Below are 13632 nucleotides of genomic sequence, written 5' to 3' on the forward strand. Positions count from 1 at the left end.
CTGCCGCTCTAACCATTGAGCCACACTTCTCCGCCTTGGTCTCTATTTGTGCGTAGAATTCTGGAATAAGGGTTTATTGTTGCAACTCGAGGTCTTTGGTTGCTTCTGTTTACTTAATGGTGGTTTAGGCACTATTGAGTAGGTAAATATTCACAGAGTATTGGTTTCATGGTTTTCATGTGAAAGTTAACAGGCCATGAACACATTATACAGATATTTAGTTTGGATGCTGATGGCAAGCATTTAGACTATATTCTGAATGAGCATTTGGTTCTTTTATTATACAGAATCCAATCTACCTATATGGTGAGCAAGGAATTAAGTACAGAAATATTCATTACTCCCTATATGAGAATAACACCTAATCCTAAGTTGTTTCTAATACAGAGTCATAGATTCCTCACATCAAAGCTACACCATTTATATACTTGCAAGAAAAGAAGGTACAGAGACGGAAGTAGACACAGTAAAAACAGGTACATATGAACATGGAACACACACACTGCAGGATAGAGATAGGCAGGGACAGACATTAATTGTATGCTTTCTCTTTATGCAGTAGACGCATACCGAAGCTTTGCAGGTATCCTGACCACATCGATTGGAGAAGATTTCTTGTTGTCCCCTTCTTCCCTTGTTATGTTTTCCCTCCTTCCCCCTAATCACCAGTAGATGCATCAGTTTCTACTCTGGCATGTGGTGGTGATAGGGTGAAGTTGTGGATCTACCTTCTTACTCCGTGGCACTCCTGAGGCAATGAAGGTGAGAGCACGACACTTGTGATACAACATTTGCAGCCTCTAATCCTGCTCATGAGAAGGATGTTGTGAAAAGAAGTGCAGGGAGTAATAGACTGCCCACATGGAAGGTCAACACCACTGTTGAAGAAAGGATGCCCATGTGCGAAGCACCAATTTGTCAGGTAAGGGATGTGAAGTATTGCAGATGCGCAGATAATGCCTGAAGCTCACTGATTCTACATGAAGGGTTAATGTTAATAAGGAATACAGTCATAAGAATCAATGACAACAGGGTAAAGTTGTGCAGGGGCTCAAAGGATGCATACATCAAACAAGCATTTGCAATGCAATAGGTCTCGCATTAGGAAAGTTTGAGCTATTGGTATTGTAAATGGCAAAGTTTTTATTTATGTTTTTTTTGTTTAAATAGCTAAACTAATAGCTTCGTCATTTACAATGCCAATAGTTATAACTTTCGCAAATGTGATACCTATAGCATTTGTAATGCAATATGTTTTGTATTTACAAACCGCGAGAGGACAAAAATACCGCAAATCGTGAAAGCTCCATTTTATTACATAGCCCTTCAATATCGGTGAGGGCTGTTGCCATTCCGTGCCACACACTCTGTCAAACCTGAGTCCTACTTCTATTTCCGCAGCCAGACCCCCTTTGAGCTTTGCAAATCCGAGCGCCAATCTAGGATGCATTTTGAGAGCAAATTAACCGCGTCTCACCACACACAGAGGCAAAGCAATGGTCTTCCAGGGCACCCCCCCCCCCACCACCTGCTGATCCTGGAGGCAACGCAAACTGCGACCTTCACTCCAACATATTGGGGCCTTGTCACATTTCCGGTGAACGATGGCGGCGCTACGAGTATCGATTCTTTTGGAATATAAATTATATGATACAGTTTGGAATTAAATTTAGTGGAACGCTACACAGGAGGGCAATAAAGCACCAGCCTATTACTTGCCAGCAGCGCGGCGGCAGCTGGCGGGGCGGAAGCCTGGCATCCGCTCTGGCGACGCAGCACTAAATATCACTCACCTCAGCCCTTCAACGTCACCACCAGCTAATTTTAGAGGCAACAATGCTGCACAGGAAAACCAGCTGTAACAAGAGTACGCTCCTCGTCACTCAGCCGGCCTGCGACCAGGAAGTCAGGCAGGCCGGCGCGACAACTGGAAACAGGAAGTAAGAGGGCGGGAGCCTACCCAGCCTCCCACGGAAGAGCCGCGATTGTTTGGAGCACCGGAGCAGGCAGGAGCCTACCCTGCGCCCCGGTGCCGAAGGAGGGAAGAAGAGTCCTGCTGCCGGGCCCTGCAGCTGAGGAGAGCCGCCGCACCAAGGAAGCCGGTGAGTGGGTTGCTGAGCTGCAAGGGCGGGCGGGGGTGGGGGCATGTGTGTGCGCGTGCTGGGGGGGCTGTGTATGTGTGTGCGTGCGTGCATGTGTCTTGGAGTGCGTGTGTGTGACTGTGGGGGAGGGGGTGTGTCTGTGAGCGAGTGTCTGCCTGTATGCGCGCGCATGTGTACGGCGCGGGACGCGATGTGCGCGTTCGCGCACACAAATCCAGGCAAAAGCTCGTACCACCGTCTTGTCCGTCCTTCCCCCGTAACAGATAACTATACGTCTCCAGCTGGACACATGCATCCTTGCGGATGCTTTACCAGCGAGACCCAACTAGAAGTTCCATCCAAGATGTGCTAACCAGGACGAGCTGAGAGGCACCCTTGTGAGATGGAGCCAGTTGACAGCTAGGAGGTAAGCATACAGCAGGTTCAGAGGTCGAAGTGGTGGTATTACTTTTTTGAGGTATGAAAAACCATTCCCCTACTTTTTGTAAGAAAGAGAACCATCCAGGGACAATTAATTATGATAGTTTGAACGCTTTGGCTGAAGTGTCACTCTGTGAGTCTCCTGTGCTTTGAATCCACAGCCAAGGAGACAGCTAAACAAGAGCATGCCTCTTGCCAGGGGGTCTGCTTGCCTGAAAGAAATGCAAATGTGGGCAACGAGTGAATTCTACAAATGTAGAGGTTAATATGCAGATGGAAAGGATGCTTGGGAGCTGGTACTGGCTTTAATTTATCAACTCACTCAACGCTTTGTGATGACAAAGATGTATTCTTTTTGAGTGGTAGTACAAAGAGTTAACAACTGAGCTGTGAAGTGCATGCTTTTAATTGTAATTGTATTTATCTAGCTCTTGCTACCTCAGACGAGGTGTTGAAGGGACAGTCATGTAAAAAAAAATGCTTTAAATACAGTCTGGGTATTACTAACATTTACATTTGGAACACCTTTTTTGCGAATTTGTAACAGTCTATCTTATACTGTGTGTAATGCAAGTTTAAAATAATAAATTACATATTCACAGTGCTTTCTGTCACAGGCAATGACCTTGTAGCACTAAAAAGTCACTATTCTCCATTGCACCAACCAAGATTTAATTCTGTAGCTCTGTGGTTACAGACACAGACCCCTGGAGTACTTTAACTAATAAAGGTTTCATAATGTACTGTAGTGCGTTTCCCATGGAGTAACATCTTTTTAAATGTATTTTCCATTTAAGTGTAGCTAGCTGGCGGTGTAAGACCAAAATAAAAACGTACAGAATAATTTAATTTTTAGCCGCGCCTTTGACCCTGCCCCCCTGCTCATTGCTACCACCCCCATTGCATGCAACATCACCGTTCCCATTCATTTTTCAATGCACTTTGACCGCTGAGCAGGTTATTCATGTAACTCTTGGCATGAGGGACTGCTGGAGGGATCCGAGGTACCATTTGCCCATCATTCTATGCAATGACGCAATGAGCCTCACTGAAGTGTGCAAATCACTTCATCCGTGACACTACCTCGTGCCACTGTGCGCAGATTTTCTCTATCTGGATCCCAATTTCCAGATCTTCATACTAGAGGAATAGTAGAAACTGCCACTGCCACTACAGAACATTCTCTACAATAGGCGCCACCAGGGCGTCACCTTTTAACACCAGCTGGTCCTGAACACTATGCTTCCAAGTCAAGAATCTATTCGATTTTTTCAATCAGTCTGGAATTCTCGAGCGGCAAAGAGACTGCTTGCTGAAAGATAAACTTTCTTCTTCTAAGGCAGCAAGAGTGCCCTTCCACTCTAAACACACCCTCTGGAAGTTTACATTCTTGGCGCTCCACGTGTTTAGGTGGATGGCTTAGAGGGCAGCGCCTTTTGAGAATTATTCAAATCCCGTTGCTACACAGCACGCCAGTGACGCTGATTTATTTACACAGTGTGAAAATAACATGTATATCCTAGCGCTTAGCATGACCCAATCAGCGGCCTGCATGTCCATGTCAGAGAGCTGCCGCCCCAACATGAACTGGTAGCGACTTCAGAGGTGGGGCTCCTGACGAAAAGTGGCCTGTGCGGTAACCTAGCAACAAGCCGCGCACAACACTGGCCCGGTGTTTACTTTACTCTTCATCCCAGGATGCGGGCTGCTGGTTGAGAATATAATCCTATTTGTGGTTTGCTTCTGGCATGGGCTTTTATGGTGCAGTCTCACGACATTCACCCTGCACAGAAAGCCATGGATGGATCGTGCTCTGTGCGAAACAATCACTGATAAGCACTGTGCACAATATCCTCCACAATGATAAAATGTGCACCATATAATCTGCAGTGAGAAACACTGTGCACCATATCCTCCACAGTGAAAACTACGATCTATTGTTTTCTCTTCTATCCTAAGAGGAAACTGACTACGACAGCAATGAAACTACTGTGTTTTCTGTGAATTATATTCTCTGCCGTAATTAATTCGGTGCACCATATCCTCCTTAGTGATAAACAACCTGAACCATAACCTCCACAGTGATAAACAATGGGCACCACAGCCTACAAAGTAAACAAGCAATTCGCAATCGGGGCCAAAGCGCAATCGGGTCTAACGCGAGAGCTGCAGTCCGTCGAAAGCTCGCCCCGCCGGCCTGCGACCAGGAAGTCAGGCAGGCCGGCCGGGACAACCGGAAACAAGAAGTAGGAGGGCGGGAGCCTACCCCGCCTCCCACGGAAAAGAGCCGCGATTGTTTAGAGCACCGGAGCAGGCAGGAGCCTACCCTGCGCCCCGGTGCCGAAGAAGGGAGGAAGAGTCCTGCTGCTGGTGAGAGCCGCTGCTAAGGAAGCCGGTGAGTGGGGCTTTGCCTTGTTAGGTTGGGCTGCGAGGGCGGGGGACATGTGTGTGTGCGCGCGCGCGCGTGCGGCGGCGGGCTGTGTCTGTGTGTGAGCGTGCGTGCGTGCGTGTGTGTATGTGTCTTGGAGTCTGTGTGTATGCGTGTGTGTGTGTGTGACTGGGGGGGGGGTTGCCTGTCTGGGTGCCTGCGTGTCTGTGTGTGTAAGTGCGTGTCTGTGTGGATGCATGCGCGTTAGGCTGGGAGTATGGGAGGGAAGTGCACGGCGCGGCGGCGCAGGACGGAACGTGCGCGTTCGCGCACACAAATCCAGGAAGAGAGCGCGTACCACTTTCTTGTCCGTCCTTCCCCCCAGACTGATCACTATACGTCTCCAGCTGGACACATGCATCCTTGCGGATGCATTACCAGCGAGACCCAAAAAACTTGAGAACGAAATTAAGGTCCTGCTGTGACATAAAAAATAAAAAAAATAACAGGGGGAAATATAACTAAGCCCTTTCAAAACACAAATCACAACTGGTGATCTGAACAAACAGGACTAATCAGGCAAATGCAGAAAGGCCAACAGAGCTGAAAGGTAGCCCTTGACTGTGTCTAAACTAAGACCTTCCCAGATGATAGACAGAACAAACACGAGTACATCAGTAAACTTCACCTGAAGAAGGCTGTTAGAAATGGGGATCTCTAGTTGGCAAGGGCTTGCACCTTTGTCGAAGTAGGGACCCTTCTTCCTAGTCAGGATAAGGGAGTTACACTCCTAAAATAACCCCAGCTCACCCCCTTGGTACTTTTGTACAAGCAGTCAGGCTTATCTTAGAGCATTTGCACATAACCGACAGCAATACAGTGTAAGCACTACAAAAGGACACCACACCAGTTTAGAAAAATAGCCAATATTTTTATGTACAAGACCAAAGACGATAAGAATCCACAATATAGTACTTAAAAATCTACAGTTATCAAAATACACCTTAAAAACAGTTCCTTGGTGTCGATAGCTCCGGCCGAGGCTATCACGGAGTAGTGAGCAAACAAATCCAAACAGTTCAGGCCGGTCGCGGCATCGCGGACCAGCTACGGTGTCAGGAAAACCTGCAAACAGTACCTGTTAGAGATGCAGGGCGCCGAGGCCCTTGAAGTCACTCGCGTTGCAGGTCAAGCTCCTTTCTGTTGGGATCAGGAGCGCTGGCGTCGGGTGCTGTGGTGCGAAATGCAGCGGTGCGGTGTGTGGTGCCCTCAGGTCGCAGCGGCTCGGTGGCGGTGGCAGATGGCGTCGTCAGTGAGACCAGGGTCGCGGAGTGAGGTGAAGGCGGTGCTCGTAACGGTGCTGGCAGATCAGAATGCAAGCAGCGTTGTAGTCGTTGCTGAAGCACTGTCGTTGGCTGATGAACGGGAGTCGATGGTGCCGGTGTCGGTAGATCAATGCTGTGGTGTGGGATGAGGGCGGTGCATTGTGTAACTTTACGAGCGGTGCCCTCTAACCATGGTGCAAGCAGCGGCATCAGTTTTGGCGTGGAGAGGCGGCGTAGGGGTCAGCTCCCCTACAGGGGTCTGGGCCCCAGTATTTGTATTCAAAAATCATTTGATCCTCTAGGCAGAGGGTGTCTGTGCCCAGCCAGAACCAGTTCTGGCTTCTCTGGTGTGATTTCCCAGCAGGGGGTGGAGATGGCATTGTCAGAGGCAGATCAGGCCCTTTGAGGTGCAAGGAAAACTCCTCCCTCTTCCCCATAAAAGCATAGGCCTATTCACCCCTTTCCTGACCTACCTAGACTATCGGGTGCCACCCTTGTTTCCTAGCCATCTGTCCTCCAAAACCCAGACAGGCAATCCACATTCCAGCAGAGGCACACAGGATGACGGAGCAAGAAAATACCTACTTCCTAAAAGTGGTATTTTCAAACACAGAATGTAAAAATCACCTTTACTAAAAGATGCATCGTTAGATTCTGAGTTCAGGCATACAAAATTGTATTTTCCCACCTAGTTCCCAGGGCCAGTTATGTTTATAAGATGCTATAAACAAATTTCCCATTCTGTCCCATGGGGAACAGGTAGCCTTGCAATAGTGAAAACGAAATGGACTGTAATTCACTATCAGGACATGCCACACAGCAGGGCATGTCCTACCTTTCACACCCACTGCACCCTGCCCACAGGGGTACTTTGGGCCTACCTTAGGGCTGCCTGACATGTATGAAAAGAGAAGGTTAGGGACTTGCCATCGTGTGCACGGGCCAAGTCGACATGACAGTTACAAACTGCGTGCAGACTCTGCAATTGCAGGTCTGAGGTACCTTTTCCGGGCTACTCACGTAGGTGGCAGGCCCACGCGTAGCATTTGATTCCCAGGCCCTGGCACACACAGTGCACTTTACTAGGGGCTGACAAGAAAACCAAACAGCCAATCATGGAAACACCAATCCATAACATACTTTACCACAGAAGCACTTGCACTTTACCACTGATCAGCAGTGCGAAAAGTGTGCAGAAACACTACCCCAGCAAAAACAGAGTCAAAACCTGGAGGGCAGAAAGTAAAAACTCAGGGGAATCATGCCAAAAGATGCCAAGTCTAACAAAGGCCAATCTGCTTGTTCTCACATTAGTCTGTGAAAGTTTGAGTGCAGAACCAACTTCAGCTGTTTGAATAACAGGTCTTATGAAGAGGAAGTTGCATGCTTTTGGGATCTGAAACAATTAAAGATTGACAGAGAACATCAATGCTGTACGCTGATAACGAGTGGGCTTGTCTCTAAGATACAGAGGGCCTTTCTGACAGAAGTCCATAGGGCTTATGACTAAGAAATTAAAGTGGATACACTGTTCCATTGGCACTCAGTGTAGACTTTTAAAAAAAGAACCGGATTGTCGATAAAAATATCCAAATTGTGCCTAGCTGCACAGTTTTGAACCACCTGCAGCTTACGAATCAAGTATAATGTCAGACCCAATTACAGATCATTGAAGTATCCAATGAGTGCACACTGGGTCTAGGACCAGAAGTAGCATTTTCTTCAGGGATCTCAATTCCACTGGCCACCACTATCTCAGATTTTTATCTTAGTTCAGCTTTAATAAGCTCTCATTCGTCCGGTCTGATACACCTTTGAAACATCCTTTAAATATATCTGCTGAAAGAAGAGCATCAATTTGATTTCACCTGCATATGATACCATGTTGAGAACTCCACAATCTTACCAAACTATGCCATACACATTCTAAACAGTGCAGGGCTCAAAGCAGAGCCCTGAGGGACACCATTTCTCTCTGGTATAGAGGTTAAGATGAAAAGATGGAGAATGACAGCCTGGGTTCTGTCTAATAGAAAAGACTGACGCCACTATTGTGCTAGACCTTTAACTTCTCTAGTCCCTAACCACTCCAAAAGGATGGGAAGGGCCATAGTGTCAAACGCTACCAATAGGTCCAGTAGGAACCCCACCACAGAATGACCCTGCTTAAGATAAATTTTGATGAATTTAGCCACTTCCAGGAAAGCAGATTCTGCGCTGAAACCAGTACGAAAGCCAGACTGAGTTCTATGGAGTAGGTTGTTAGCATCCATAAACTGTTATACCAGTATGTTAATCAGCTTTTCTAGTATTTTAGAGGTGCTGGGAAGAGAGATAAGAGCCTAAAACTGGAAGGGTGAATTGATAATGATCCATCCAGACCATGAACTGGAGACAAAGCCTGTGGGACTGCAAGATCAGCATATGAAAGTATGCATACTGCAAGTCTACGAACTCCATTCGGTCTCAGGGATCCAGGGTTGAAAGAATCTGGGCCAGCGGCAGCATTTTGAGCATTCAGGAGCCTGATGTCTAAGACAGGCCTGAACACCCCTATCCTTGTAGGGGTCAGTGCAGGATCCACTCAAACAATAGGAAATAGTTGAACACAAGGAGATGATGGACGGAGTGCTGAAACTTTTCAAACACTCACCCCCAGTCACAGATTTGGGTTGAATCCATCATCATTCTTTAGGTCACTTCACCACCTCATTTCAGACCCATCCACATGCAAATCCGTCTTGACTCTGTGGCTCATGGGAACTCTTCAGACCAAACTGCCAAGCCAGGTCCTCCCTGCACCAGAAACAAGCATCCTGGGACCGGTTTCTGGGTATTACCCTTCAACAGCCCGGTTAGCTTGGATCCAGAAGCACAGTGAGCAAGGGACCCACATCTGGGCATACCCATCCTTCTTAGGGTGAAAAGTGCTACACAAACAAATGATGGACGGAATGTTCGATAAATCATTCATTCAGCCACCAGTCAAGAGATCTGGGTTAAATCCATTGTTCTTTTGCTCACCATGCCACCCTAGTTTAGACCCAGTCATATGCAAATCAGTCTTGACCCTGTGCCTCATGAGAACAGTCCAGATAGAACTGCCAAGCCAGGTCCTCCCTAGACCGGAAACAAGCATCCTGGGACCGGTTTCTGCTTATTACCCTTCATCAGCTTTGGGTGAAAAGTGCCACACAAACAAATGATGGGCGGAATGCTGAAATAATCATTCATTCACTCCCAGTCAAGAGATCTGGGTTTAACACCAGAGCCTACAGCATAGTCGTCGAGGCGCTGCCTGGTGCCAGCAGAGGGCCAGAGAAGATCTGACAGTGCCAGAGAAGGATCCACACCAGTGGGGTGCCACCCTTAGCCCCCAACCGATACATGGGGCCCAAAGGCACACCAGAAGCAATAAAACCACTCTAAACAACTGCAGAAAGACCTTGTTAAAGATTTCAATTTGCGTTTAATCGAAAACTTGGGGCAAAAAAGCACCAGGATCAGGATGCAACTGGAGTCGGATCTTTGGCATACCTGCTGCATGACTTCTCCCTAGAACAAGAGCTTCAGGAAATGTTGAAACCCCACATGGACTTCTTATATTTCCGCACATACTTCTCTCTTGATTTCATTTTAGACTATTGTAAAGAAGGTGAATAACAGGAGAGGGGACCATAAGAAAACCCTGTATTTTGAACGAGACTAGACTTCCTTCTTCTTACATTCTAAGATGTTGTTTTTAACCTAACACTCTCTGATGGCCTGGAGATGTATCAGGGAGCATCTGTCATATGATTTCGAATTATGCCTGGGGCAAAGGCACCAAAGATAGACACCGAGGGGTCTGTGACAACATATGTCTGCAGCAGTTGAGACATGGCTTGAAGCCTGTAGTCTTTGATGAGACATTTCCTTAGCTTGCTGTTTTTCTGAATTTGGGAAAATAGGTATAAACCGACTCAAGTTCCAGAGCTCCAGATTCCCATCAAAGAGGGAGTAAAAAGAAAAACTGATGTCAGCGTGCAACGGAGGCCCTTATGTTGCACTGTGTCCTCACATTCAGAGGTGCTGCAGCCGATGCGGAGTTCGATGGCGCCACCTGCCGGTGTGCAGGAGCAGTTGCGAAGTTTCCAGATCAGGTCATGCACATGGAAGGATTCAAAAGATTAGGAATTTGCGGTTAAAAGCATTCACAAGATATACAATATGATAAAGATAGTGAATCTTAAACAAAATCGTTGTTTTACAGACTCGCTTATAATGGGAACTGATAATTGACAGAAATGTGTGTGGAAGGGCCGAGTACAAGGGCAATATATAATGGGAAACATTTTAAACAAAAAAGAAATTACTTCAAATTAAGCTTGCGAGTTTTAGACTGTCAGTCACCTTTTAGAACTAGTGCAATCAGAAGTCTCATCAAGTAATTCACAAGGTAATTATTTGATGAACCTTTAAAGGAACAAGATCCCGAGCAATATTCAACACCGCTGGCGCTGCGTTCCAATACAAAAAAAAATGTTATTTGTCCATCAAAGCATAAACAGAAGTTAGAATTTTTTCATTACAGATGACAAGTCATTGAAATAAGTGAAATTCATTCTGCATCTTCTACTCACTTGTTTTTAGTTTAAAAAAGTCACCTTTTAGAACTAGTGCAATCAGAAGTCTCATCAAGTAATTCACAAGGTAATTATTTGATGAACCTTTAAAGGAACAAGATCCCGAGCAATATTCAACACCGCTGGCGCTGCGTTCCAATACAAAAAAAAATGTTATTTGTCCATCAAAGCATAAACAGAAGTTAGAATTTTTTCATTACAGATGACAAGTCATTGAAATAAGTGAAATTCATTCTGCATCTTCTACTCACTTGTTTTTAGTTTAAAAAAGTACTCATTTTAATGAGATAATGGTTTATGTGTTTTATTAACGTAAATTGTTATTTAATTACTATTGTGCAAAGTGGACTTTGGTCAAACCTCAGTGAACGTCAAAAAGTACACTTTTCTAAAAGATCCATCCTCTTAAAAAAATAAACATGTGAAAAAGAAAAAAGATACAATCTGAAAGGATGTTTAGATTAATTAGTAACTTACAGCCAAACCCATTAGCATAGTTTCACCGACGGTGATTTGAACCCGCAGCCCGAACAGAGCATTCATGCCTTTTAGCTTCAATTTATTCATTAGCTGCGTGTGTAGCTCGTACTCCATAAAAGGAAGTAGGTTGCTGATGGCTGTGGCGTTTGCTTCTGCTTGTGCTTTCTTTTTCAAGCGACATAACCTATTGAGTGAAAACATTTTCATTAGAAAACTCCCACGCAGCAACTTAAGACCGCATTTATCATAAAATCTACTAATGAAGACCATATGTGCAGGCAGCATATCTCTTGTTTCATAAATGAATCCAGCATCCTACTGCGACTCGACGGCTATAAAATCACACAACAAAACTATCATTGAAGCATCTACTGTTCTATAACATGGAGGGAAAGTAAGCACCAAACTGAGCGACACACCAGGTATGGGAACACATGGAATGAAAAATGGACTTTCAGCAGGAAATGGTATAGTACAAATCACTGTTTTTAATATAAAATCAAGGCTTTGCTGGTCATATCACTGAAAATACAAGATTTGAAAAAAAATATTATTGTCTATGGGTGCTAGTGGAAGACAATTTCTATGGACTGGAATCTAGAGAATGCTACAGTGGTTCTGGTATTTTACTTACCTACGCTAGTCGTTTTCTATCAAGAAAGTTAAATAGAGACGATTGCCAGAAAAATAAAAAAAGAAAGTCCCACAGCAGAAAGCAATTCTGGTATTTTACTGACCTCTGCTGGTTGCTGCTTTGTATCAAGACAGTTAAATAGAGGTAGTTTTACAGACACGGGGTAGGAGCATACGGATAGAGAGGGCGGTGGTCGATGGAGGGTGGATGGCTGGTTGAAAGTTCTCGGTGGACGTGGACCATGGGGGGGGGGGGGGGGGGGGGGGGGGGGAGGTGGTTGGGGTAGGGGCTTCTGGGTTAGGGTGGGTGGGTAGATTTTTGTTCTATAGGGTTTTTTTCTTTTTTTTTTACTTTTGCCCCCTTTTCTTGTTCATAGTAGTTTGCATGATGGCGAGCCTAACCTACGTTTTGTTGAAAGGGATCCAATGCAGGTGTTCTTCTACACTGTAGCCCGTCTTGGTGAGTTGTCCAGGGGGGCAGTACTGGGGTATGTATTTAGAGTTTATCTACACGGCACCCCACGCTTTCCTTGACAGGGCTTATGATTGGAATTGGACTACTTTGTGGGGATGTCACCTCTGAGGGGTGTTCCACGGCTGGGGGTCTTTAGCTGCCTTCTTGATAAGTATGATAGCAAGTGGCCTCTTTCACCGCTCTTCCTCTCACTCATGAAACGGCCGGCCCGGTTGGGTTGTAGGCGGCTTGCTGTGTTTAACAATTGAAACCCCATTATTGTCATTGACTCGTCTGTGCAATTGTCCTTTAAATAGCCGGCCCGCTGAGTTGTAGGTGACTTTGACTGTGGGTCTTTTTGCTTTGTATTTTGTCAATAAAATAGATTTAATACTAAATAGAGGTAGTTGAACAGAAAAAAAAGTTCCTAAGCGGAAGCAGACAAGTCCTAGGGCTGACCTCCAGTGCCCACAAAGTACATACACATAAGTATATACTAAAGTTTACACAAGAGGTCTTGAATGCTCAACCTAATAAAACGAGAATGAGATGGCAGTGGTAAGAGCAAACAGCTTGCACATCACAATAAAATTAGAATACAAAAAGTCCTGTGTGCTCAAATGGATGCACACTATGCCATCTAAGTAGTGTATACAAATATATATAGAAACAGCGTTTCCATAGAGAAAGGCATTTACATAACCCAGAGCCTGTTAAAATTTAGGAGGTCATTTCCTGCCTGCTTTAATTTTTATTTAACATGTTTTTTATGGTGTTTACGATAGAAAAAAACTATTTCTCCTTTCGATTTCCAATCACTGCACTCTTTGGTTGTTTTATTTCTAAGGTTTGATTTCGGAAGATATTACTTGGTGGGGCTAAAAACGTATTATCTTTTCTTTACTTTACTTTACTTAAGTGTTTCATCACAACACTATGATCACTATTAATCTTCACTTGCGTCTAAGAATATCATGTTGTAACATATGCCTCATTTGCACACTTTTCATGATACATTTTAGTTCACACTTTCTGAACAAAATGTATGTAAATAAGGAATTTCTACAAATATGTAATGTATGTATTTTAAATTAACAGCCTTGAAAAAGTCATCATCACCACGAAACACGTGTCGGCTGTACCATGTTTTCCTTGACCTCAGTGTCAACAAAGTTCTTGGATTGGATTAGTTTGTGAATAAATATTGGCCTGTTAAATAGACAGA

At 45.1% G+C, this 13632-nt stretch overlaps 1 protein-coding gene across 8 annotated transcripts in view; it reads right to left on the reverse strand.

Moving 5' to 3' along the window:
* The window catches only part of C2CD5 (C2 calcium dependent domain containing 5), a 1003795-nt gene that overhangs the window by 397371 nt on the left and 592792 nt on the right, over positions 1 to 13632 (reverse strand). For all 8 annotated transcript variants that reach the window (XM_078674090.1, XM_078674088.1, XM_078674089.1 and 5 more), the window contains one exon: positions 11318 to 11504. In XM_078674090.1, coding sequence (XP_078530216.1) covers positions 11318 to 11504 — 187 coding nt within the window. The remainder of the gene's footprint in view (positions 1 to 11317; positions 11505 to 13632) is intronic.

The sequence above is a fragment of the Lissotriton helveticus genome, chromosome 1_1 (genome assembly GCF_964261635.1).
Source record: "Lissotriton helveticus chromosome 1_1, aLisHel1.1, whole genome shotgun sequence".
In the NCBI taxonomy this organism is placed as follows: domain Eukaryota; kingdom Metazoa; phylum Chordata; class Amphibia; order Caudata; family Salamandridae; genus Lissotriton; species Lissotriton helveticus.